At 48.5% G+C, this 27,210-nt stretch overlaps 3 protein-coding genes across 6 annotated transcripts in view; 2 read left to right on the plus strand and 1 right to left on the minus strand.

The window, feature by feature from the left end:
* Positions 1-28: 28 nt before the first annotated feature.
* alg8 (ALG8 alpha-1,3-glucosyltransferase) lies at positions 29-7,888 on the minus strand. 3 transcript variants are annotated; one of them, XM_085290013.1, is made up of 13 exons: positions 7,784-7,888; positions 6,845-6,923; positions 6,550-6,743; positions 6,358-6,467; positions 2,377-2,444; positions 2,036-2,162; positions 1,847-1,950; positions 1,625-1,745; positions 1,382-1,521; positions 1,142-1,281; positions 958-1,055; positions 735-807; positions 29-631 (listed from the first exon to the last, which is right to left on the minus strand). In XM_085290013.1, the coding sequence occupies exons 1-13, from the start codon at positions 7,861-7,863 to the stop codon at positions 403-405; spliced, it is 1,563 nt and encodes a 520-aa protein (XP_085146139.1). In that variant the 5' UTR covers positions 7,864-7,888; the 3' UTR covers positions 29-402. The 3 variants fall into 3 exon arrangements, with proteins under 3 accessions (XP_085146139.1, XP_085146141.1, XP_085146140.1); XM_085290015.1 differs by lacking the exon at positions 7,784-7,888 and adding an exon at positions 7,524-7,731 and having other exon boundaries at positions 30-631; XM_085290014.1 differs by lacking the exon at positions 7,784-7,888 and adding an exon at positions 7,195-7,469 and having other exon boundaries at positions 30-631.
* On the plus strand, positions 7,648-14,940 carry ccdc90b (coiled-coil domain containing 90B). 2 transcript variants are annotated; one of them, XM_085290016.1, is made up of 9 exons: positions 7,698-8,921; positions 9,187-9,306; positions 9,382-9,485; positions 9,553-9,654; positions 10,098-10,139; positions 10,245-10,316; positions 10,492-10,545; positions 10,659-10,773; positions 12,944-14,940. In XM_085290016.1, the coding sequence occupies exons 1-9, from the start codon at positions 8,870-8,872 to the stop codon at positions 12,997-12,999; spliced, it is 717 nt and encodes a 238-aa protein (XP_085146142.1). In that variant the 5' UTR covers positions 7,698-8,869; the 3' UTR covers positions 13,000-14,940. The 2 variants fall into 2 exon arrangements, with proteins under 2 accessions (XP_085146143.1, XP_085146142.1); XM_085290017.1 differs by lacking the exon at positions 12,944-14,940 and having other exon boundaries at positions 7,648-8,921; positions 10,245-10,416; positions 10,659-10,753.
* A 1,531-nt stretch (positions 14,941-16,471) lies between these two features.
* The window catches only part of rhogb (ras homolog family member Gb), a 12,003-nt gene continuing 1,264 nt past the window's right edge, over positions 16,472-27,210 (plus strand). Inside the window, exons 1-4 of the mRNA XM_085290018.1 lie at positions 16,472-16,605; positions 24,743-24,851; positions 25,300-25,459; positions 26,888-27,058. Coding sequence (XP_085146144.1) covers positions 25,331-25,459; positions 26,888-27,058 — 300 coding nt within the window. The 5' untranslated portion in view covers positions 16,472-16,605; positions 24,743-24,851; positions 25,300-25,330. The remainder of the gene's footprint in view (positions 16,606-24,742; positions 24,852-25,299; positions 25,460-26,887; positions 27,059-27,210) is intronic.

Genomic DNA, 27,210 nt, shown 5'->3' on the forward strand with positions numbered 1-27,210 from the left:
ACCTGCTGCGGGAACAACGTCTGAATCTTTGGCCCTTTATCAAAGTCAGAGTGCAACACACACACAGATTTGTTCATCTTTTTATTAAACAATCAGACAAAGCTGCTAAAAACATTGTGGGTGCAGCTTTTGGTCCACTCGAGTTCTTTGCACCAACACGACTCTCTCACTGCCGCTCGCCCTTTCTGCAGTTTTGGGTGGAGTAACAGTTGGGTTCTTCCTCGCAGCTCCAGCCTCTGTCAGAGCTTCAGCTCCTCTCACTGCTGCTCAGAGGACGTCTCAGAGCGCCTCCTGCTGCATCCTCAGCTCACTTTCAGCCACTTCCTGCCACCCGTCCCCGTGAGCAGTCATGTCGGTGCCTTGCTCGGAGGCAGAGGTATTGGGGATCGAACCCGCGACGTGTCACAGCAGTTTAGGCTTGTCCTCCCGTTGCAGCAGCAGGCTGGCATACAGGCGCAGGAAGGCGTAACAAACTCCCATGGCGCAGTACACTGAAGTCACCAGCAGGGGGAGGAAGGGCAGCCTCTGCTGCCACGGCGACAGCGGGAAGACAACCTCACAGGCGATCGCCACGGCAACCAACCCCAGCAGGTAGATAACCTCCAGAGGATGGAGCAGAAACCCCTGAGCACTGAGGGCAGAGTAATCCGATTACTTCTAAAATACTAAAAGTAAAGTACTTTAAGGTATCCAAGTAGTAACTACACTGATACTGTAGTAGTGTTTGTGTTTACCTGTGGAGCTTTCTGAGAGCAGTGAAGGAGAAGATGCTGAACATCAGCATGAGCGCCACCTTAAAGGGCAGCTCTGAAAAACACACCATCATCATCATCATCATCATCATCATCTAAACGCAGTAATGTTGAGTCTGTTGCACGCTGGAGCCCCTGGCGAGCGGCGCTCTCGCGTGTTTCTGCTAGCCGAACAAACGTAATGATTAAACTACTTCCTGTTTACCTGCGGGCGTGAAGAGCAGCGGGAACAGGGAGTAGTGACCTGTGGTGGTCAGGATCAGGAAGATCCCAGCATCCTCTCTGTTCTCCACCGCCAGGATGCTGCGGGAAGAGAAACAAGGCGAAATCGTTCAAACCGCACCGTCAGCTGATGACATCATCATGTGACAGGACGGGTCGGCGCTCACCTGAGGGGAAGGATGGCGATGAGGATGGCCTTCTCGTGGACATGCCAGCCAAACATGAAGGAGCCCAGAGCACAGAGCAGCAGGCAGCGTAGGAAGCCCCGAGCACCGCGAGGGCGGAGCCAGATGGATGCCGCCGCCGGCTTCAGAGAAGAGGAGGAGATCGGGCGTTAAAGCGTGACCACACCCACACGTGAACACAATCGGGTTCAGCTCAGGGTCTCAGCGTCCAGCTCGACTCACCAGGATGGACAGCAGCGTGCAGACGAGCGTGACAGCGGGCGTCACGGAGGGAAGGACCGAGTGCTCAAACTCCTGAACCAACCCGCCTGTCATGGACGCCAGGGGAAGCTCCGCCTCCTCGAGCAGCTTCAGGCGAACACCTGGAGGAAAAAAAAAAAACAGAGCGCTCAGACCTCCATCCGCCTCCTCCACATCATGATGCGTGGTTTTAATGTCCTGTAAACAGAGGGGGCGGAGCCTCACCGAGCACCGCCAGGGTTTTGTCCAGCACGTTGTACAGCGCCCAGATGTTCGGCGCCCAGTAGGCGTGACAGAGACCGCGCTTAAAGGGGAAGAGCCTGGAGAGCACCTGAGGGAGCTGCCCCTGAAAGGCAAACGAGCATCGTCAGGTCACGGCGCCGTCGAGCGACCTTCAGTAAAAAACAAAACAAACAAAAAAAAACAAACACTGCGGTGACCTCTCACCATGGCGATGAAAGGGCCAAAGGACAGAGCGCAGACAGAGGTCACGATGGCGCCCAGAGCCAGCAAGCGCAGCAGGCTGAAACTCGACCACCTGATGGAGCCGTCTGCAAAATAAACACGTGGTCAGTAGTCCGGCACAGACGCAGTACCCACTCACACCAGCAGGAGGAGCCATGGGCTGGACCTCACCTTTGTTGTCCTGAGTGAAGCAGTAACTCCTCAGCAGGTAGACGCCGTACGCTGGGGCCACGTACAGGTAGATGTGCTTCAGGTTGAGCAGGAAGGCGAACAGCAGCGCCCCCTGCAGGTGCTGAGACTGAATCACACAGGCGATGCGTCACAATCACTTTTTTCTACTCTTGGAACTGTATGATGTCACAGAGAGAGGACAGATTCTCCACCCACTTGGGGGAGGAGCTAAAACTGCTCATTTCAGACAGAGAATGAGGCTTATTCTGAGCTGTGAATCACGCTAAGCTGCTTGGGAGAGTCTCAGGATGAAGGCAGCTGAGTGTGAGCACAGCTTGTACCTGCAGGTGTTTGGCCACCGACAGCAGCAGGAACCCGAACAGGAAGCCGTTATACTGGAAGTGAATATCTGAGGTGGGAGTGAAGGAAAAACCAGCACTCGACCAAAACATTAGGAACACAACATCCACGACACAAGCATAGAGACGATGGAGCTTTTTATCACAGGCTGAAACTGCTCAGGCTGACGGATTGCTCCGTGTAAATGTCGTCACTTTGTCACCTTAAATAGATTTGGTGTAACTAGAAAGCGAAAATTTCTGAAGAAATTTTAAGTGTGCCTATGCCGCCGCTAATCAATATAGTTTGCCATTCAAACGGCTACAGAGAGCAAAACTCAGCAGAGCAGCCATTCTCCACCATGAACTATGGTAAAACCAAACACCGCTCGCGCCTCACAGATGACAGCTTACAGTTTTGTGTAAAGATGAGGTGACTTCGTACAGCCCCAATTTGTAGACGCTGTGCGCAGAGGTTCATAAGCAGACCCGACAATGTTTGCATGAACACACTTTGAAGCATTACGTTATGGACCACTTTTCACACATAGTTGCTGTACCCACACAGCCGGCTGTAGCTTTTCATCTCATAGCCCGACACATACACAAAAAAAAAAAAAAAAAAAAAGCAGAGAGAGCACAGACTTTACACCTGAGAGGCGTGATTGCAGATGCCGCTGAGGTGGGTCCACCTCCCCTGCAGCGGCACTGCAGACCACGCCCTGCCACACACATCAAACACGTAAAATAAATATTTATGCACTTTTCATTCACTTTTTGTTTTTTGTTATTTTTACACAGTGTTCTGAATGATTAACAATGGTCTACAGCCAATCTTGTGTATTATTATACAAACTTTGGTTGTAAGATTCAGATAACTATTTAATAAAAGCTAAATATTTTATATGAGAGTAAGAAAGAAAAGTATATCTTTGTCTCATACTCTCATCAGACAATACATGAACCTCTCAATAAACAAAATATATGCTCGGCTTAAATGACAAACCGCTATTTTACACAGTGGAACACTTATTTTTAAACAAAACCAATGCAGTTCGCCACTGACAGTGCTTACCTTTGCACATCACAGTAAACACTGAACCAAGATGGCGCCCACGCGAACGAGAAATCTGAACTACGGTGTCCTGCAGAGGACAAATGGTCAAAATTGCTAAAATTTACAACATATATGCAGCTCAACAGCGACACCTTGTGACTTATTCCAGTCACTACCTTACATATACATAACGTCTTACCTGACATTCAGTTCACCAGACACTCATACTGAATCACCAGCCCATATAAATGAAAAATAAGTCCAGCAGCCAACCAAGAGTCATCACGAAAGACTAGGGGTGACACGACAGCGTGAGCGGGCCTGGGTGTCAGCCAGCCCGACCTGGGTGTCAGCCAAGCCGCGCTAGCCAGCTAGCCGGCTAGCTGCCATGCGGCGGTGAAACGTGAGCGTGAGCCGGCCTGGGTATCAGTCAGCCCGGCCTAGGTGTCAGCCAAGCCGCCCTAGCCAGCTAGCCGCCATGCGGCGCTAGCAGTAACATCGTGAGAGATATGGGACTTCTTGATAAAATATGGGACTTCTTGATAAAACGAGCAGATATTTGAAGTTTACACCCCTACATTCTCGCCTGAAAATAGGGGAGGCCGTCATAAAGTTCAACATCAGTAACTTAGGGCGCACAGCTGTATAGAAACTCCGTCGTGCTAGCTAGCACGCAGTACAGTTATTGTAACTGTCAGCACAACGAAAATAAACTACACCTAAACTCGGTTTATATCTGACCCAAATAGAGTGCAGTTAATAACGTCTTACCTGAAATTCAGTTCACCAGCCGCCTGCTTCTCCTGCATTGGGTTTCCCTTATCCACGATTGAGCTCCGCGTTAGCCACCACCGGTCGATCGGTGTTTCTTTCCCCGCATACGAGGGGAAGAGACATATACCGGTGGCTAACGCGGAGCTAGCTAGCCACCGGTATATGAACAACTCAGTTATTTTTTCCACATCGACCAGCATCATCGGCCCATATAAACGAAAAATAAGTCCAGCTAAGACAAAGACTGTTTGCGGAGCGATCGGGGGTGAAAGGAGTTAGAGACGCCTCACTGAAAGCCAAGCCTGGGTGCTTTTGAGCGAAGCGGCGCTAGCTAGCCGGCCGGTGTTGTGCCAAAAAGTGATTGTCTGCCAAAAACTGATTTCCAGTGTTTCTGTGTATTTTTTATGTGTAATATCTTTACGTATGTTCGTAAATAGACTTCGGTGAACAGGGGATACAAAGGGGTTACATAAAGAATTAAAAAATTATCTGTTTTTTTTTAAGTATCTTTACAACTTGTACTTACATTATAACCAATCCGGTCCTTTATCCCCACTTAAAATATTTTTACAGAACTATTGTAATATTTGCTGCCATTTCTGCTGTCCTGTTGGGCAACTTACTCTTACAAAATACATTTTTAATGTTAATGAGATTTTTTTTACTGCATAAATAAAGGTTATATAAAAGTCGCTGCCAAAAACTGATTGCGGCTTGTATCTTGCTACACGAATGTTGTTTGTGGCTCAAGATGACTTTATGTCATCCATAAGGGATGCATTTGACATATGTTTAACATATTATAGCCCAACAAGTTACTTATAGCACTTTAAATATGAGCAATCGCTTTTTGGCAAATACCGGAAATCAGTTTTTGGCAGACAATCACTTTTTGGCACAACACCGGCCGAACTAGCTAGCCGGCTAGCAGCAACATCGTGAGAAATCTGTTGCTAATATGGGGTGTTTTGACAAAACGAGCAGATATTTGACGTTTACACACCTACATTCTCACCTGAAAACCGGTCGATCGGCGGCCGCCTCACATGTTTCTTTCCCAACATATGAGGGGAAAGAGACACATACCGGTGGCTAGCTAGCTCTACGTTAGCCACCACCAAACAACTCAGTTTTTCCTCATCGACCAGCATCATCGGCCCATATAAACGAAAAATAAGTCCAGCTAAGACAAAGACTGTTTGCGGAGCTATCGGGGATGAAAGGAGTTAGAGACGCCTCACTGAAAGCCAAGCCTGGGTGCTTTTGAGTGAAGCGGCGCTAGCCGGCTAGCTAGCCAACATCGTGAAAAATCTGTTGCCAATATGGGATGTTTTGACAAAACGAGCAGATATTTGACGTTTACACACCTACATTCTCACCTGAATATATCTTAAAAGTTTACTTTGTGACCTAGAAACACAAATAAGAGGAATATATTAAACCAAGTGGCAGCAGCCATTGTTTGACTGGTAGAGGCGTGCTTTGAATTGTGGGATATGCAGTTTTCCACCAAGCATACACCCTTGCCGTTACCGTAACTATTCAATGCTTCGTGCAACCTTAAGAATTCCAATGGTTCCTGAAAGCACCGACGCTGTGCGCGCCGTTCATATTGTTGTCATTATGGTAATCCAAATACGGGGACATACCACTAGAGTGAGCCAACACACCACAAATTAAGTGAGTGAGCAAACACACCACAAAGTAAGTAAAGTTTCACTTTCGTTCGTTCCCATTCATTTGAATGGGCAAAAACTTGCATTAAAATATTCATATTTAAAAAACTATAGAAGTAATAAACACCAAAAGTCATAGCACACCATTCCTGATCCAGCCGCACAAAATGATATAACATATAGGAAATTTCAGGCTGAAAAAGGAAAATAATAATAATAATAATAAATCCGAGCAATAGTAATAAGTGTGCCTTTTGGCATAGGCACACTTAATTAGTGGGATTACAGCCTTGCTTCACTGTAAAGAGTTCATGACAAACACCTAATTGTTCTTTAAATGTCAGATTAGTGGATGTTGAGCAGGACGCGTTCAGCTCCGTTTCCCTCTGACCGCATTAAAAACTTTTCCAGGGTGGCGTTCACGCCGCCGCCGCGCGGAGGCCGGCAGTTTAATGCACAGGCAGAGCTGCAGGATACGATCGACGAGGAGGAGGCCGAAGTTCCACAGCAGCAGCACGGCCAGGACGAAGGACGGCTGGCTCAAAATGTCCCGAGATCCCTTTGGCTCCCGAACGCACCTGCAGCACCTGGAGGAGGAGGACAGAGCCAATCAGGACGCAGGAAACAGCTGTGTCAGAAGCTCCAGCTGTTTCCCGGGGACACACTCACTCTCTGGCGGCGTAGATGAAAACCACGTCGGTGACGATCACCGACAGCCTCTGGAACAGCACCGTGGCCGGGCTGGCGTAGTTCAGGTTCTCCACCTGCAGCATGTTTGCGTCAAAGCTGCGCGCCACCTGAGACAGCCCGAACTCGAACCAGGCGAACAGCGGCGGGTAGTCCAGGGTCCACTCGGACGTGTTCTGCAGGAGAGAAAGCGCCTCGTGAAACATCAGCGAGCTTTCCCACCGCCTCCCACAGGTGCTTTTATTTTACAGGTGAGTGTGGGCTCCTCCTCCCTCACCTCATAGTACCACCTGGACACGGGCAGGCTGTGCGTGATGGCCAACCAGTTCCTGTGCACCTCAAAGTCCGTCGACCGGCTGAAGACACACACACACACACCAGTTTAACAGACCAAGCTGGACAGATAGAGGCTTCAGCTTTAAACACGTTTGACCTCCACCTGAGGAGCACCACCTGCACCAACAGTGACCATACACATGTTCATCTCAAGGACAGCAGGTGTGCGCTCTGTCAGTAACACCTCAACTGTCAGAGGATCAATCTGAGCTAATGTACTCAAACACTCATTTCTTAACTTCACATGGACACAAAGGTCACATGTCTCAGGGTTAAAGGTCACCGGCTCACCTCTCAGTACACTGTGGACCCCTTTATTAGGTGTTTTACAGAGCACAGAGGTGTTAGCTGGGCTGGATTCATGCCGAATGTGTCAGTGTTTTAAACTGACTCCGCTTATTTAAAAAGATCCGATTCATCCGCTGTGCTCACAGAAAGACACGCGCGATGGTTTTAATCGGGAGATTTCCCGCAGGGATCCGGTCCTCACAGACGCGGCACTGCGCTTCATGAGACGTTCGCGGGCTCTGAGCCTCCTGACACTCATTAAAGCTCAGTAGACCCGGCAGAGTGACTTATGACGCCCGTTGCATCCCGGGTGTACCTGTACGGTCAATCACCTGTGTGAAACGTCATCAAGCAGCGCCAAAACGAAGCTCTAAAGAAAAACGGCGTATCCCTGAAGCCCAGCCTGCAGCTGATGACGGCTCGGGTTCAAGTTCAAACAAACTCGGATTTCACACGAAGTCACACTAAACGATCTCATCCGCGCACAGCTTCCCGCACGCACCCGCGCAGACCCCTCACTGTTATCGCGTACAGGAAATGACGTTAACGTGGCTAATAACCGCGGTGACACTGAGGAAGACTTGGGACTCACTACGCGCTGATGAAGAAGCACTTCAGCAGAGAAACTCCCACAGCTAACGCCGAGAACCAGCTGCAGCTGTCCGCCGCCATGACAGTCGGCCTGCTGACGTCTGCTTCAAACTTTATTGACAAAGCCGAGGAGGACAGTTCCTCAGTGAACTTTAATTATTTGTTGTTGTTTTTATTTTTTTTTAACAGAGTTTGAACAGAGTCCTCAGTCCTGTTTCGGTTTTGTTTAGATATTTATGTAAAAAAAAAAAAGTTCGCTTTTATAATGATGCTTTAAATGTCGACAGGTAAAGTCGGAATTCTGAGCTTCGTCTGTGCTAGACTTAAACGTCACACACTGAAGTTTCCTCCCGCGTTTAAAACCTTTCAGTTCATTAAAAGAAAAACTTAAGTTTCAGAGAAGAAAATGAAAACTATTTAAACTTCTCTTTATTTCTGTTTTTAAATAGTTTTGTAATTTCTGATTTTACTTCTCTTTTCTTAAATGTTCTTAGACTTTTTGTCCCTTAGTTCCTCTTTCTGCACCACATCTGATCATCCACCTCCATCTCCTCTATCCCAGCATCCTCCTCTGTCACACCAACCCTCTGCATGTCCTCCTTCACTACATCCATGAACCTCCCCTGAGCTCCTCCTCTCCTCCTCCTGCCTCCACCCTGTCTCCTCTGTAGATGTCCAAACCACGTCAGCCTCTGTCTTTGAGCAGTCCCTCTGATGGACTCGTCCTGCTCATGGCAAATTAATATCTGAACACTTCCAGCAAATACACTGATCTGTCATATTTCATCATCTTTAACTGTTTTTGCATAAAGTTTGTTGCATGTAAACATCTGAGTGCTTCAGTTCAAACTGAAGAAGCACCGACGGCGCTGACACCCTCACCAGTCTGCACCAGCCGGGGGCGCTGTCTCCTCAACTGTCACGGTGTTTTCTGTGACCCACAGTCCCTGAATGCAGCATGGGTAGGGCCTGCTCCTTCCTCGGTGTGACAGTTTCCGGTTTGTGAGCGCTGTGTGTATTTGTGCGTAAACACTCAAAGTTTGTAAGTAAACGTCACAAAAACTCTGAAATCACAGCAGCTTCCGGGATGAACGTGCTCATGAGGAGGTGTTTCCGGCAGCGGGTGGTCACGTGGAGAGGTGAGGCTGAAGCAGAGGACCCCAAAAATCTGACAGACTCACCAAATCACCGCAGACACGCTGGTTTCCGGTCACTGTGACGTTTCTGTGTTTACTAGTTCATACTTCGGTCATAAATCTGGACCCAGTCAGTAATGAAGGACAGCCAATCAGAGTCCAGCTCCAGAAGCGTTTACACTGTGATCTAGCTCACCTGGTTAAATTGTATCAAAGTTTAATGTCTGCATTGTTAGGGGCGTGGCCTGTGTGTGTGTGTGTTTTAAAGGTCTCCATGTGGGGGCCCCGCTGACGACCTTCGATGTGAGGAAGGTTGAGCTGACGCCGCTGGAGCAGCGCAAACTGACGTTCGATTCCCACGCCATGGTCACAGAGCTGCAGAGCAGCGGTGAGGTCACTGTCAGGCGTGTCGGCGTGTAGTACCGGCTGTAGCACGGAGTGCTCATCGAATATTTTTGTGCAGGTTTCGAGAAGAACCAGGCGGAGTTGATCGTCTCAGCTCTGGTCACTCTCGCCACGGCCAACATGGATGTCGTTTACAAAGACATGGTGACCAAATCCCATCAGGTGGGAACCAGAGACGAGCTCCACCCTCGAGCTGTTTCCACAGAGTTACAGACTTTTCTTTCTTTAGGAGATCGCCCTGCAGCAGATCATGGCTCACCTGGACTCCGTCAGGAAGGACATGGTGATCCTGGAGAAGAGCGAGTTCGCTAACCTGCGATCGGAGAACACGGTACGTCGGCTTTACTTCTCAGTTTCTCCAATCGTCCATTATTCCTGCCTAACATCTGGACACCTCCTCGAGTCTGTCACAGTTAGTGTGTTACTCGGATTTGTTAAATATGTGGAAGTTTTTGTAGGAAGTTCATCAGCTGATGGTGGAGCTCACATTTCGACCTGTCAGTGCACCTTAATGGACGTAATGAAGCTTCTGGTTCCTGGGACCATAACTCGGGGTTAGGACTAAAGAAGAAGAAGAGTTGGTGCAGGCGTCCCACAGGGCTCTGTTCTCGGTCCTCTTCTGCGTCACAATCAGCCACAATGTGTCTGATGATGTTACACGTGCTGGACTCTCGTCCTAGTCTTTAGATTAACAAAGAGACAAAAGCATCTGCAGGTTGTTCTGGATCGTCTCTGCAGCGTCCCGACTTTCTAAAAATCTTTTTGTTCCTGCAGAAAATGAAGCGAGAGCTGGAGCAGCTCCAGAACCGGCTGAAGGTGAGAGTGATGATCCCATGTGGGCTTGACCAGGCTGAAACATCCAGACCCTGGGTGAGGTCCCTGCTGTAACACGACGTGTCTGCTGATGTGTTTTATCTCCAGGAGGAGAGCAAGAAAATGATGGCAGAAACCAAACTGGACATCAACCTGGAGAGGAGCAGGGTCTCCGACATGGTGAGGCTCGCGAGGAATTTACCACAGGAACAGCGGAGCTTTAGCAAAACGCATCGGGCGGTTCGTCCGGCCGCTCGCCACTCGCCTCGGCTGCTTAAAGGTTCCGTTTGGGTAAATTTAAAGGAAGGTGGGCACGTGACGCGTCTCTGAAGCTGCTTTCATGTTTTTGTCTCAGTTCACTGAGCAGGAGAAGAAGCTGATGGAGGCCACGTCAGACTTTCATCACAAGGTGAAAACAACAGCTGCAGTACTGATGCTGTAAAGTACCCGTTGGTTTGTAGCTCTGCAGGGCCATTGGTTGTTTTAACTGATGACATCACATCACGTGTGTCTCGTGCTCAGAGATCCGAGCTGGAAAACGACAACATGGAGATCAACAGGAAGCTGGACCTGCAGGTGGCCTCGCTGAAGACGCTGCTGGAGTCCCTGAAACTGCAGACGATCCGCTACCTGGCAGGTGAGACGGCAGCCGTGCTTCTGTGCGTCTGCGATGGCGTGAAGACGAACACTTTAGTCTGACGCTGCCTGTCAGCACAACATTTTACATCTGTCCTCAGAGAAACACCAGTTTTCTTATCTGTGTGGACAGCAGGGGGCGCTGTAGTACACAGAGTGCAGCTGTATGTACATGTGTAAGTGTGTTGCTACCCTGTGAGCTTTTACACATTGTGTCACTTTACAACCACAAACTTAATGTTTAATTTCTGTGACAAAGCAGCACATAACTGAAGTGGTGTGAAAACGATGCACGCTTCACGCAGTGTGCGTTTGTATCCAGCCCGTGTCGTACTTTGAGCCACGTTTCCTTTGCGGTTCGTCTCCACCAGCTCTGCGCAGCTGCAGGCTACATTTCTGCCTGTTCTTTGTTTTAAAGCAGCTCGACTTCAGCCAGACCGGACGCAGAGCGTCTGTGAACAGCGGTTTCTAAGTGTCGCCACAGACGCTCGGTCGGCTTCAGGTCTGGACTTTGACCGTCCTAACACGAGTACTCTGATCCAGGTCCCTCTGGAGCTCTTGCTGTATGTTGAGGCTTCCCAGTCTCAAGTCCTCGAGCTTTGGTCTCGTCTGAGCAGAGCACCATCTCCCAAGTTTGCTGTGTCCCTGCACGACTCCTGGCAAACTGCAGACGAGACTTTTTATGTCTTTCTGTCAACAAGGGCTTCTTCTTGCCACTCTTCCATATCTCCACATAGATCTGTGCTGTCCATGACTTCCAGTTGTCCTGTGGACAGACTCTCTCTCTGAGCTGTGGGTTTCTGCAGCTCCTCCAGAGTGACCGTGGGCCTCGTGGAAGCTTCTCTGACCAGTGCTCGCCGTGCTCGCTCTGTGTCTTGGTAGGTTTGCAGTTGTAGGAAACTTTTTCCATTTTTGGATGATGGATTGAACAGAGAGATGTTCAAAGCTCAGGATATTTTATATAAGCTAACTCGTCTTCATCCCTGAGCTGTGTGGTGCCTTCACTGATGCTCTCTAACAAACCTGTGAGGCCTTCACAGAGCAGGTGTGTTTATAATGAGACTAAATCACACACAGGTGGACTCTGTGCTCTAAAGCAGCGGGCCCCAACCCCCGGGCCTCGGACCGGTACCGGTCCGTGAGTCGTTTGGTACCGGGCCGCGAGAGTTGAGGCTCACGCGTGAAATGTTTGGTTTTCAGCGTTATTTTGTTATCGTTTACTCGGTTTTCCTGTGTTTTACTGGTTTTATTTCGTTGTATTTATCCGCGACACCTTAAAGGCCGGTCCGTGAAAATATTGTCGGGCATAAACCGGTCCGTGGCGCAAAAAAGGTTGGAGACCGCTGCTCTAATAAGCGACTTCTACGGGGGGCTGATTGCACTGAGTACAGGGGCTGGATACAAACACACTTCACATTTTTATTTGGACATCACGTATCGTCTTCGTACCACTTCACAGGTATCTGCTACTTTCTGACTAAATGTGTCAAAGTTCACGGCGTATAAATACTTTCTCAACACGCTGTGTACAGCCTGTGTGATTCAGTGTCTACATATAAAAACGTTACAGTGAAATCAGAGGACGTAGCATCCTGTGTTTAGCCGTATCTGATGATGCAGCGTGAGGTAACGAGTCACAGATCGTACGGTGATGTCAGCAGGCGACGCGTCCTGATGGGACTGAAGGCTGAACACGATCTAAAACCATCACAGTTTGGTCCATGAACGGATCCCTGTGGAGCTCCTGCACTGACGGCTCAGGAACCTGAAACCTGCCGCCTTAAGGTGGAATAAAAATGGTCCTAAAATCGCGCCCTGTGGCACGCCACGTTAGCACGCCACGTTAGCACGCCATGTTAGCATGCCACGTTAGCACGCCATGTTAGCACTCATGAAGCTGGACTGTTACCCATCAGCCACCACAGGTGGATGAGCCGCAGCGCTCCGACCACACGTAGAACCTGATTTCTATCGTGCTAAAACCTGATGATGAACTTGCTTCTTTCAAACTTCAGACACCAAACTCATCTTTAGAAACGTCGGCTCTGAATTTATATCAAAGTTCCAGCAACACGAGAATCTAATTTTGCTGTTTTTAATTTGGAGGTTTGAATGAAGACCTGACTTTCACTGTTTCAGTAACGCTGATCAAACGCTCTGCTCCTCCTCAGCCACCCTCTTCTCCTGCCTCGCCATCGCTCTGGGACTCTACCGCCTCTGGAAGTGAACGAGTGACTCGTCTTCATCCACCACACAAAGTAGTTCCAGAAGAAGAAAACTCTGATATTTCATCTGAGCCCAACAGAGTGAAAATACTCAGAATCAGCAACATGTACTCAGAGTATCCAAAGTAGAAGTACTCAGTATATACGGCATACTTTCTTTATATTTCAGAAGGAGCAGCACAGAGTAAAAGTACTCTAAAAGTACCCGAGTTACCAGCTGATTGTACTGTTGCTGAGGTAGAACTTTAAATGAATGGACTCAAACACTAGTTTAAATGTTTTTTATAACCTGTCTTAAACACTTTTGTTAATAAAGTTTAAATTTTGAGTTCAGAAACATAAACTCTGACATTTCTGGAGCCGCAGAAACAAAACCGTCAGCGTGAGTTTGTGTTGTCCTGCTCTGAGGTCTGACAGTGAATAAAGCCTGGAAGAAAAATGTCTGTGTTATTAACAGAGATGAAAACACTGTGTGGCTCTGAAACGAGACAGTAAGTCACTACGCAAAGTTTAAACAGGTCAAAATGCTTTTTTTCACTTCATGTGACTTTTCCTCCTTTTAAGAAGCCCTGAACTCAACGCTTCTGTTTTTCTGTGGAAGAGAGACACAGATTAATAACAGATTAATAACAGATTAATAACAGATATGATTCAATGCTGAGAGGTCTGTTAACACAGGCTGTGTCCCAATTCAGAGACTGCATGCTTGAAGTACGCACACTACGCGTACTACGTACGGTTCGTACTATAAGTACGAGAAGTGCGGAAGTGAGAGGCTTGTGAAATGGGACGCTTCGTCGCGCTGTTCAGGTTGCCTAGCAACCACAGCTTTGTGTGACAGAAATGAAGCAGAAAAATGTTTTGTTGGTCATTTTTGTCATGACATCACTTTGATTAGTTGAGTATCTGAGGCTGAGACCACGGGACTGTAAACATGATTGTTGGGCTTCATGTCTGTGCTGAACACTCATTTCAGATCAGCTAGTAAACAACAATTAGTTAATGTTGTTCGTGAGACTAAAGTCATCTCACTGTGGTGATGTAAATATAATATGGCCAATATTATAGTATTGTCAGATTATTATGAGATACATACATATATATATATGTATGTATATATATATGTATGTATATATATATACACACACACACACACATACACACACACACACATACACACACATACACACACACACACACATATATCACTGACTTTCAGCTTGTTGTGTTTGTGGATATATGACTGACTTTAATTATTAAACATTCGCACATAAATAAGTGATGTCATATTCAGTACTTTTGACAGTTCACTCTTCGGCCGCTCCATCTTATTAGGGAACTTCCACACACATAAATGTAAATTTCAAAACTCAACCCCATCATTTAATTTGTTTTTGATTGAAATTGAATATTACTTAAACTCTCTTAAATTAACTTCCAATAAAAAAGGTTTATCATTGATTGAAATTCATTCAGAAATGTTTAACGAATGAGCTGTCACAACTTTCAAATACAAAGTTGTTATGAAGTCTGTCACATTCCCCCTTTTTTTCTTTTCTATCCTTTATTTATTTATCCTTCTTATTTCATTGTGCTGTATATTGTTACTCTTATTTGCCTTGTATGTCCACTGTACAAACTGAACTGGAATGACTGACTGTTCGCTTTATAAGTTCAATAAAGTTTGGAGAAAAAAAAACGGCGCATTTGGAGTACACTTCGAATTGGGACAGCCGTCGTCGCGTTGAAACTGCTAACTTGATTTTGGCTCTTGCAAACTTCTGTTTATTTATGTTCCCCTTAATTTATTTTATTTTTTGTACTCACTTTTGTCTCACTGTCTTTGTCACTCTTTCTGTTCCTCATTGTACTACCACAATGTTATCTTTTATATGATCCCTGTTTTACTTGACTGTATGTCTATAATGTGATAAATAAAGTTTAAAAAAAAAAACAGCCGTCGTCGCGTGGCGGTGACGTAACCGCACTTAAAATGCGTACTTCAAGCGTGCAGTCTCTTAATTGGGACACAGCCACATAGTGAGTGAGAAAGGTGACTGGAAAGGAAAAACTCAATGCATCATGGGAATCCCCCGGCAGCCTACGTCTATTGCAGCATAACTAAGGGAGGATTCAGGGTCACCTGGTCCAGCCCTAACTATATGCTTTAGCAAAAAGGAAAGTTTGAAGCCTAATCTTGAAAGTAGAGATAGTGTCTGTCTCCTGAATCCAAACTGGAAGCTGGTTCCACAGAAGAGGGGCCTGAAAACTGAAGGCTCTGCCTCCCATTCTACTTTTAAATACTCTAGGAACAACAAGTAGGCCTGCAGAGCGAGAGCGAAGTGCTCTAATAGGGTGATATGGTACTACAAGGTCATTAAGATAAGATGGGGCCTGATTATTTAAGACCTTGTATGTGAGGAGCAGGATTTTGAATTCTGGATTTAACAGGAAGCCAAAACAGGAGAAATCTGCTCTCTTTCTAGTCCCTGTCAGGACTCTGGCTGCAGCATTTTGGATCAGCTGAAGGCTTTTCAGCGAGTTTTTTGGACATCCTGATAATAATGAATTACAGTCGTCCAGCCTGGAAGTAATAAATGCATGAACTAGTTTTTCAGCGTCACTCTGAGACAGGATATTTCTAACTTTAGAGATGTTGCACAAATGGAAGAAAGCAGTCTTACATATTTGTTTAATATGTGCGTTGAAGGACATGTCCTGGTCAAAAATGACTCCAAGGTTCCTCACAGTGTTACTGGAGGCCAAGGTAATGCCATCCAGAGTAAGAATCTGCTTAGATACCATATTTCTAAGCTTTTCAGGGCCGAGTACAATAACCTCAGTTTGATCTGAATTAAGAAGCAGAAAGTTAGCGGCCATCCAGGTCTTTATGTCTTTAAGACATTCCTGCAGTTTAACTAATTGGTGTGTGTTATCTGGCTTCATGGACAGATAGAGCTGGGTGTCATCAGCATAGCAGTGTAAATGTATGCTATGTCTTCTAATGATGCTGCCTAAGGGAAGCATGTATAATGTAAACAGAATTGGTCCTAGCACTGAACCCTGTGGAACTCCATAATTAACCTCAGTGTGTGAAGAGGACTCTCCATTTACATGCACAAACTGCCACAGTTCACAAAAACTGTGCCTCAGGAGGTCAGTGTCCCTGCCGCCCGTGTTTCACCTCATTACAGTTTGAGTTCATGTTTGTTGAACAGCTGAGTGTGGACCTGTGTCTTACCTGTGCAGCACACCTGTCTGTCTAACAGGAGGTGGGCAGGGCTGAACCCTCATGCTGTTTCAGAAACTTTTTTTAGAGGATGAAAATATTTCAAATATTTCTCAACTCTGGACTGACCAGAAGTCCGGTGTTGCCTCCACCCAACACACACGCGCGCAACAAATACACACTCAGAGTAAACTTCCTTAAACTTGCTCCACTTCCTCTCGCTCGCCTCTCGGACTTCCTCCTCTACTTAAGCTCCGCCCGCCCGCCTCGCGCTGAGATAGAGATCCGCTGTCCCTCTCGCACGCACACACTCACACACAGCGACACAGGGAGCGGGACTGAGCGGAGCTGCGCGCCCGGACAGGAGCACTGATGACCGGTGAGTCCCTGAGCTTTACCCGCTCCGAGCTCCGGATCAGCTGAGAGTGCGTGTGAGTGTGTGTTTGTGTGTGTGCGTGTGTGTGTTTCCTCCTTCTGTCAAAACTTTAGCGGGTTATTGATTCCGGCTTTAATTCCCGTCAGCTGATCGATTTTTCTCCTGCAGCGGATCGATAACCCGTGTGTGTGTGTGTGTGTGTGTGTGTGTGTGTGTGTGTGTGTGTGTGTGTGTGTGCGCGCGCGCGCTGATGTTTGGAGGAAACTGGAGATGGAGTGCGACCACTCCCTGTGTGTGTGTGCGTGTGCGTGTCACTTCTTGTTTTGAACTTGGTGTAGCGTTAAAGATTCTCAGAAACAATAACGATCAGTGCTGATCGATACCTGAACAGCTGGTTCTGCTAAACTCTTGTTTATGTTGAAATGACTGAACTCAAAGTTTGTCCCTGTGAGAGTGTCACAGCAGTGTACACGCACTATACCTGAGTAACGACTGACTTACTGCAGCACACTCGCAGTGTGCCTGCTGCTGACATGCCCACGATCACAGTGTGAAGCATCATCTTATTCAGATTATTATGGATTATCAGGGGAACAGTACCTGTACTAATGTTACCTGCACAGGCTAGTTTTGTCTGTGAGGAGCAGATCAGAGTTTAGGATGTTTATTGAACTGAACACATCAGTGATCTGCTGACACAACAAGCCAAGAAAACATCTTTACGCACTGAGCCCGGCAACACAGACTGTACACAAAAGATGGACATAGGCCTCTGACGTCATGCATCAGGGTTTTGTTTTTTTTAAATTTCACATTCTGAGTTTTTAGTTATTTTTGTAGCAGGAAGTGACCATATTTGGACAAAAGGGTAGCATGCTAAGTTATCAGCTAATGCTAGCTCACTTGGTTATCAGACTGCAGAGGAGTGACACTCACACACACACACACACACACACACACATCCAAGCCTGGTGGTGAAGGCGAGACTTTCACATGTGAGTCAAACGTCTGTAGTTTGGTCTGAGCTGGCGTGCTGGGCGGCGCTCATCTTGCTTTTTGCGGTTTTAGCTTGAATCTTCTCACAGTCTTGGATGAGTGACGTGTTGTTTGGTGCTCGGTTGTCCCAAACCGGGTCTGCTGCCTCCGGTGCTTTAAGTCTGCTGATATTTTTGGTTGTTTTAGCCCCGATTTGGTTTAATCCCAGTCATCATTAACCTGTAGATGTCTGACCGTCCATCTCAGAGACTAATTTCCACGTCTGAGGTTCATGAGTTATTCCTGGAAGTATCTGCAGAGAAACACTAATGTAACACAGCCCTAATGTAGAGTTCAGGCTATAATTCTTCAGTTTGAATTTTCATGACATCGAAGCTGCAGCAGGAACTCGGGTGTTGTCACCTAAACTACAAAAGTGTGAGACGGTAAAGTCACTGCGAGAAAGTCACAAAAATCTGTGTCAATGCTGGAAAAACACGACTAATCTTGTCCACGACGACGTCACGCAGAGCATCGGCAGCTGCACTCAGATGTGAAACAGAAACATCACAGTCAGCTAGCCGAGGCACCCCGGGACTGAGACAGGAAGTCAGAGGGCGGCGGTGTCAGTGCGGCGAAGCTCGTGACCCGGGCCCACCTCTGACCCACCTCTCTGCTGTTTGGTCATTGATGTGGTTTGATCCTGGGATTGGTGTGATGTTGGTCTGTTTGATGTTCTGGGCTCGTGTGGGTTAATCCCTGTGCTGCTGGTGCGTTCAGGTGTTTCGTGGACACGTGTTTTCGCCTGGTCTGGACATGTTACAGCCGCCGTAGTCCCGCTCGGCGCTGCCTGTCGTTGTGTGTTTGGGGCAGCGATGTTGATGCTTGCTGGGATATTTCTGGGTGGTGCAGGTTCGGTTGAGGTCCAGGATTCGGTGCAGTTTGTTATTTCTGAGCCTGGGGTGCAAATAAGACTGAAAGCGGACAGTTTGGACACGCCGGCTTCGGGGAACACTTTTCCTTCATACCAGCTGCTGCTGGATGAAGAGAATGGCGGGCAAACCCTTCCCGTTTCGGTTTCATCACAGACGGTTCCTCTTTGGCAGTCGGAGCGTCTGTCAGGGCGAGGACGAACTGTGCACCGCCCCCTTCTCCCCCGATGGAGGGGCGCTCACGGTGAGACTCGATGGCCTGTAACGTTTCTCTGGTATTCTGTGTTCGTGCTGTCAGTGTGGTTTGGTTCAGTATCCCGGGGAGTTCGACTGCTCTCTGGAGTTTCTGTCCCCAGTTTGGTGAAATTTTCTCCACTGCTGTAAATGTGTGTTTGCAGCCCAACAGCCTCTGCTGGTGGAAGTTTGTTCTTCAGCCTTTTAGTCCCAGTGCTGTAAAAATATAAGAGTAATAAAGAGTAAATAAGCTGAGAGATGAGTGCGAACAGAATAATCATCACCGACTGCTGCAGCTGTAACAACAGCAGTGTGTGTGTGGGAGGCTACAGCGACGCCCCCCAGGATCCAGAGGCAGACAGAGATGGATCATCCACGGCCCCCCCAAGATTAACGAGGACTTGAGTCCACACGCCTCTGCGACGACTCCAGCAGCAGGAGGAGGAAGGAGGAGCGCGCACTGCTAAGGGGTCACATCAGTGCAAACCCAGATCCGGATCTCAGGGCTCCAGGTGCCCAAGAACCGCCCACTACCCAGCAGAGCCCCACCCCCCGACACAGGTCGAAGCCACCCCAGGCCACACCGGAAAATCCAGCCACGCACCCGAGAACCACCAAGTACCCACAGCCCAGTTATCAGATGATGATGGTCTATAAAGAACATAAAGATAAAACAATTTAAGGCTGCAGCTGAGAGATGAGTCCTGCAGAGACGTTCGTCTGCTGACTGATGGCACGCAGCAGGAAAACCAGCACTTTAGTTTCTCTGGATGTTTCTGTGGCTGCTGTGTTTTTACGGTGAGGGCGGCGTGGAGCGGAGACACTGTGGTAGCAGCTGTTTGACCTGCACGCCAGCGTTCGCTTGCTTCATAACGGCAAGGACACATTTTTGTACTCTGCCCCGTTTGCTTCAAGTTCCCCTTTTTTGTCCTGGATGTGTCACAATCTGCTGCTGCTGCTGTGAGAGGTCCTGTGCAGCAGGTGTGTTTGCCACAGGGGGTTTCTCATTTTTGAAAGTCAGAAAAAGCCCACAGAGCCGCGAGGACTTCTGTAAAAGTGGCAGCTCCAGTTTTAGAGACGTTCCCGGCTGTGGGAAGGCTCAGTTCCTCTGCGGCTCAGGAAGCTCGCTCTGAACCAGCAGAAGAAAATAAAAATACAAGAAAAGAAGACAGCTGACGAGACGAAACCAAAGCTCTTTGTTACTTCCTGAAACACAGACACCCGAAGCCAGAACACTCATAAAAGAGACGGCGGCCGCTGGTCACCGTCACCACAGAGAAATGTTTCCCATTAGAGCCGGACGCCAGAGCCCAGCTGTTACTCTGAGGCTGGCAGCGAACAGCACCACAGTTTTCCATAACGTGAAGTCTCACACTCAAACAAATGTAAAGAAGTCGAGTGGACATGGAGCCGCTGCGTGTTTCAGAGCTCTGTGTCAGTGCCCGATACACGAGCTGAGCTCAGCACGCAGCGAGCCTCTGCCTGACACCAGCCTGCAGTTTGCACTTCCTGTTCCCTCGTCTGGAAGCCCTTTTTCTGATCCGAGGTCTCTCGTCAAGAACGTCAGACGCTTCCACAGCAGGGGACAGGCTAGCAGGTGGAGACGTGAGACTACAGGAGGTGGGCGGAGCTTTAGAGGTGATGACAGTGAAGTCATGTGACTGTTTGCAGCCCTGCAGTGTTTGTTTACAAAAATCATAAAGGTGCATCCTCTTTATCTAGCTGAACATGTAGCTATGACTTCTGTCAACAGGAAACAGGATTTATGGACACATGTAAATAGAGTTTATGCACCGCTAACGAGCATGAAAGTGAATCTGAGCTGTGAGCAGCTCTGTGAGGATCTCCAGGCTTCCTGAGAATCACTCAAAGCTCTTCTTTGGATGTTTCTGCCTGTGTTCTGTTCTCTGTCAGGATCAGTCAGAGAGACTTTATTTACTGTAAGGGGCAATTAAGATAGATGCCCTGCCCACCGTACATACAAAACACAAACATCACATTGGGGAGACCGGTCAGGCTAGGTAGCACTGGCCGGTCGACCAATGAGCAGCGACCCGGAACCGAAACAATGGAAAATGCACAAAACGAGGAAAGACGAGGAGAACAAAGACTGAACTCCAACAGGGAGATCGGTTTGAGAACAGAAAAAAACACAGCTGATGATAACCAGATGTTTCCAGATGTTCCTGCTGGTGGATCAGACTTTGTAATTCAGTTTATCAAAGATCTCGGCAACACTGACGACCTGCAGCTGGACCCACGACAGCCACGCTTCACTGGGACGTCTCTGATGAGGCTTCAGTGAGCAGTAGACCATCAGCCTGAAGGTCTCTCAGCTCCTGTGTCACTCGGAATCAGTTTGTTGGTGCAAAAATCCTGTTTGTATGTCAAACTGTGTTTGTGTGACAGGCTGCTGGTAACAAAATTAAGTTGTGTGTGTGGACACAACGCTGGTCGTGCTTTATTGGGTCACAGCTCAGAGTTGCGGGTGAACTCTGTGGTCAGGTGCGAGGACCGGACTGGAGTGAAAAAGCAGCCGATGTCCAAAGAAAGAAACCGTTGCTCATGTACATTTCAAACATTGTGCGGCTGCTTGGAAGGAAAAGGTAAAAAACAAATGGGGGGGAGGCTCAAGACTTTTGATAAAGCTGGGTGTGGCTTCTGTGGGTCTCCACTTACTGAGCGTGCACCATGTCCTGCTCCAACCTTTGTTACCCAAAGCTGAGACGGTGACGTCCAGAATGTCTCCACAGGTGCAGTCCACCAACGGGTGACATCACAGAGGCTCCTCCCTTTCCCCCGATTGGCTGCGGGCAGAAGCGTGAGGCTGTTCGCCGCCAGCTCAGCATCTCGTGTCTCTAACGGGTTTCTTACTGATTAACTGTCTCCAAAAATAAAAGAGCAGATTCACACTTTAATCACACAGTTCCAGGAAGGCAGCGTTTACACGGCCGGCTGCAGGTCACCGCGCTCTGTTCTGCTTCCTCTTTTTGTCCTCGCAGTGTGACTCTGTTCCCCTCGCGTCTGCTTTCAGGCCGAGCCGCTTGGCGTTAGGACGAGCAGAGCTAAAGCTGCTGTGTTTTCACCTAGTGGACATTAGAGGAAGTGCAGCGTGATGCAGTTTTCTGTCTGTGAAAGCACGATGATGATAGCGATGGTGTTGCCGTACGTGAGCTTGACGTGTTGAAATGAGCGCCACACCTCTGCGCTCACGCAGCCTGCAGTGGAGTTCCTGCTATATTTCAACATGAAACCACAGCGGCGTGTTCCTGCTGAGGGCTTCCTTTTTTCTGAAGCTGCGAGCGTTACAACAGGACGCCGTTACAACACTCCAACAGCCGGGTGTGCTCCACCGGCGTCCTCAGCAGTAGAAGTGTGTCACTGCGTCATTTCTCTCAGACGTCAGACATGAACTGTCTGATAAACACATTGGCGAGCTGCGGCGGTCCCGTGACACCCCCATCCCCACCCTGACCACCCTAACACAGTCCCGCAGCTTCCTGTTGAAATAACGGTGAAAACTGACTCTCCTACAGCAGCTTTGCATGACTCACTGCTTTAAATAATCCTTCTTTGTCTTTAAAACAAGCTGCTTTGCTCTTTAGGCCCCGCCTTCCTCTCTGCCGGTTGGGTGACTTCTGGAGGCCAGCTGATGAGCGACGCAGGCGTGCACAGACGTCTGGGCTCATGGCGTTTGAGTACATACGGTCTGTGCCAATATATTAGGTACACCTTTTCTTCAGAGCTGCTTCGATTCTTCGCAGCTCAGATTCAAGGCGGGGCCGGAAACATTCCTCAGAGGTTCTGGTCCATGTTGACATGACATCATCATGACATCATCAAACAGCTGCTGCAGATGTCTGAATGTCGCAGCAGAAATTCAGAGGAGAGGTTTGCTCAACAACCAATCACAGGTCGTCTTGGCCGTGTCTCTGTGTCTGAATGAGTCGAGTTGCTGCCATGCGATTGGCTGATTGAATAACATTGTTAATGACCAGCTGAACAGTACCTCGCCATCAGCGCTCAGTTTTCCTTCAGATGTGTACATGTTCTTGTGGCGCTACAGGGGTCAAAGGTCACAGCTCTGCGCTTGTGTCGATGCGAGCGAGAGAAGAATAAGCAGGAAAAGCGTGAGATCAGAGGTTAAGGCTTCCAGCAGCAGTGAGCTCAGCCGACCTCCACCCATACGGAGTGAGGGGAGGGTGGGGTTGGCGTCCCCAGAGTCTGGGCTGAGCCTCGCTCTCCGCCCACACATCTGGAGAGCGTCTGCAGACCGCCTGTGGTCAGCGCTGTCGGTCCTCGAGTGTGCGAAGTCAGACTACGAAACTGAAACTTTCACTGATAGAAAAACCACAGAGAGGCTGAAACGCCTCAAACGACTGCGAGCAGCTGTGTTTTCATCCAGATTAGACGCACAGCTGGAGACGGCGTGCTTCACTCCTCTGCTGGTGTACAACTGTTATTACTGAATGACAGTAGCCACAAAACACGACCTAAAAGCTGCAGAAACAGACGACGGCACACAGGCCGAACACGCCTCAGACCGGCAGCCCGTCTCATTATTGCTAGAATCACGTTTAAGATGATAATAAAACAATGAAATGTTACGTTTCGGTTTTTTGCTGCTCGTCATGGACACGCTGAGGTCATCATGCACTGCTTTCCTTTTCTTCTTCGTTGGTGGTGCTGCTGTTTTTCCTCATAGACCGTTTTTGGAGTTTGTGTCCAGAAATCAGAAGTTCAGACTCGATCAGGAGGATGAGACTGTGGAGTGAATGTGGGTCTGGACTGTGGGGAGGAAGAACTCCCTGTTAACAGGAAGGGATTCCGGCACAGTGAGGATCAGGCAGGGGGCGTGTGGTTGGCAGTCCTGGGTGATCTCTGATCTGATGCTCTAAAACCATCGAAGGCCTCAGCCACACAGACCTGGACACTCGTTCTACTGAGCAGTCGCTGCTTTTAAACCGGTCTGCAGGCATGTGTGTGAGGGGGGTCAAATATATGGGCCGGGGCCTAAAAGAGGCCCGCCAAAGGGTCCAGTGCACGTTACACAGTTACACACTGTGACTCGCCCACGGTGTGTAACTGTGTGTTCTTCTTCTTTCTAGCGTTTTCATGTCTTCCTTTATTCCATCCATCCAGCGTTTCGTTGGCCTGCCACGGGGTCGCTGACCTCCGGGCTCAAGCCTCATTGCTGTTTTTTCCACTGAGCTGTCGTCGGAGCGTAATACGTGTCCGCACCACCGTAGCCGTGCCTCGCACATTTTTTTCCGTGATTGGTGCGATGCCGAGCCGCTTTCTGACGTCTTCATTCATGACTTGGTCCCAACGCGTGAGGCCTAGACACCACCTGAGCATTCGCATTTCCATCGTGTGCAGGGCCTGTTTGTGCGTGGCGGTGGCTGGCCAACACTCCGATCCATACAGGGCAACTGGGCGGACCACAGTCTCGTAAATCTTGAGATGGTCTGGCATTCGACGGTCGCTTAGCCCACCAGTCACTTGACGCCACTTCGTCCATGCGGCATTGACCCTTGCTCGCACGTCCTGAAGGATATCCCGTCGACACTGATCATCAATCACAAGTACTTGAATTGATCAGCCTTCTTCAGGTCTTCCCCGTCGATGTTAATGGTGCCATCAGTTTGGGGGCCAGCTTCCACGTACTCGGTCTTCTTGATGTTGAGTCTCAAACCACGATCAGCCAGGCGCGTCCTCCATTGCTGCGTGTGCTGTTGCAGCTCACTTCTAGATGGATCCGCTAGGAATACGTCGTCACACTGTGTTCAGCGTGTGAGATTTTGTTTTTATGGGTTAATAGAGGCTAGTTTTACTGATCAGACGTGTGTGTGTGTGTGTGTGTGTGTGTGTGTGTGTGTGTGTGTGTGTGTGTGCAGGATAACATCTCTGCTTTGTTTGGAGACCGTTTCCTTCTGCAGCCATCATTTCCATAAACACAAATACTGACCGGGACAAACCGCCCTCCTCTCTCTCTGCAGGCAGATGATGGGACGTCACGTGTTCCTGAACAAACTGTGTTAACCGAAGGAAAACCGAGGAGTCTCTGACCGCGGAGCAGCACCAACTAGCCAATCAGAATCTCTGAAGGTAAAAAAAACAGATCATAGGTGTGCTGGTGTGGATCTGCAGTGTGCACACATCAACATGAGCCTAATAGAAGACAAAAAGGAAAGAGTAAAGATACGATCTCACCACAGAAAGATAAACAATAACCTGAAGGAGGAAAGAATGATGCAAGACAGAATAACCAAGGTGACCAAAGGTTTCCCACAGGGGACAACAACCTCTGAGTGGGCAGAAAAGACCGCAAAGAAAAACAACCACAAAGAGACAAAACATGAAAGAATAAAGACACCAGGTCACTGTGAACGAGCCAATCACAACCTAAAGAAGGTGAAAAGAGTCTGTTTATTCTTCGTGTGTGAGAAAAGATGAGGTAACCTCAGCCAGCGGAGCTGCAGGTTGTTTCCTATCAGGTCAGCTGTTTTTTCTGTGGTCTGATGATAGCACAAACTCACATTTGTGTCCTCTGCAGGTCACCGAGGGGCCAGAGGTCAGAGGTCATCATGCAGACTATAAAGTGTGTGGTTGTGGGTGACGGTGCTGTGGGGAAGACGTGTCTCCTTATATCCTACACCACCGGAGCGTTTCCCAAAGAGTACATCCCCACTGTGTTCGACAACTACAGCAGCCAGGTGAGTGCTCGCCCTCTCCCTCACCTACAAAGGTCACCTGACCTCTACAGCAGCCCAATCACAGCTTTGATCTGATGATTAAAGAGTTCCTGAGTGTTTCTGATCACTGGCACGGGTGACACCTCTGTGGAGTCACCACGTAGCCGAGTTAGGCAACCAATCCGTGAAAGTTAGAACAAAGCGAGTCCAAACACGGGCCTCGAACTCGCGTCTACCCACACACGACATCATCGAAGGCCATGATAATGATCAGCTCGCAGGCCGGCGAGGCCGTCTGCAGCAGCTGCGTGTGTCTGATGACAGCCGTTAACCAGCTGATTAACAGCTGATAACGGACTGCAGTAAAAATCTATCTATAGTAATACTGTGTGAGTATTACAGTACCGTGCAGTACCACAGATACACACTCACATGGCCTCCACCTTCGAGGTGGAGTGGGTCGTCTCCTCTCCTGCTCCAACAGCTCATGTTAAACATGTTTCTGAAGCTCAGGCCGCTGGTTCTGTGGGATGTGGTCACCTGGCAGCCAATCAGAAGACAGGGACCATAAAGGGGTAGGAGCAGAACAATGTCCTTGCACCATTACATGATCACATGATCACGATCACAGCTGTGAGCTTCAAGTTTGTCTGTGTGATGTGAGCTTCACTGAGTCTGAAGCAGGTGACTGTACCGGTGAAGACTCCGCCCCTCGCTCTGCCCCTCGCATCCTTCGAGTCCTTCACACTGAAACCTTTCAGATAAAAACGACTTCACGTTCATGTTTTTCTCCCTGCTGGTAAAATAAAACGTGTCACCTGGGAAACAAAAACTCCTGAATCTGAAATAAAACCGTTACCAAGAAACCAATAAAGTCCATCCAGCTGTCGTCCACCAGGTGGGTCCGACACACCTGTGTGCTGGTCAAAGGTCAGCTGTGTGAGAACGCAGAATTGACCTGTGCAACAAAAAAGCTGCTGTTGAGTCGGTGTCCAGCAGCTCTTAGTGCATACAGGAAGTTACAGCAATGCTCACTTCCTGTTAGATCAGATCCCGTCTCTGTGGAGCGTTATCAGAGCCGTAAATCAGTTTCTAAACATCAGGACGTCACACATGAGCCAGGAAGAGCCAGGTCCCTGTGCCTCATGCAAATTATATGCAAATAAAGGGGCAGTTTAGCATTGGCCACGCCCCCCCACGCCCCCCCCCCACACACACACACACAAACACGCACGTATCAAAACTAAGATCTGAGAGACAAAGTTACAAACAACACGACTGTGAAACTTTCTGTCATGAAACCAAACATAACTTTGTGTGTGTGTGTGTGTGTGTGTGTGTGTGTGTGTGTGTGTGTGTGTGCGTGCGTGCATGTGTGTGTTTGTGTGTGTGTGTGTGTGTGTGTGTGTGTGTGTGTGTGTGCGTGCGTGCATGTGTGTGTCTGCTCAGGTGACGGTGGACGGCAGGATCATCAGCTTGAACCTGTGGGACACGGCAGGGCAGGAGGAGTACGACCGGCTCAGGACGCTCTCCTACCCCCAGACCAACGTCTTCGTCATCTGCTTCTCCATCTCAAGCCCCGCCTCCTACGAGAATGTCAAACACAAGTGGCACCCAGAGGTCAGGGGTCAACTCGTCAGCATCTTTACAGACTTCTGTTGGTAGACAGGGACGGACTGATATTTGTCATTCATGCACATCGAAGCCTCAATTTTAGCATTTCTCCGCCGCCATGTTGTTCGAGAGGGTCGAGTGCTAATTTATCTGCTAAT

Source organism: Mchenga conophoros, linkage group LG10, assembly GCF_057382185.1.
Source record: "Mchenga conophoros isolate Kocher_MC1m ecotype Shallow Benthic linkage group LG10, M_conophoros_male_GT1.1, whole genome shotgun sequence".
NCBI classification, from domain to species: domain Eukaryota; kingdom Metazoa; phylum Chordata; class Actinopteri; order Cichliformes; family Cichlidae; genus Mchenga; species Mchenga conophoros.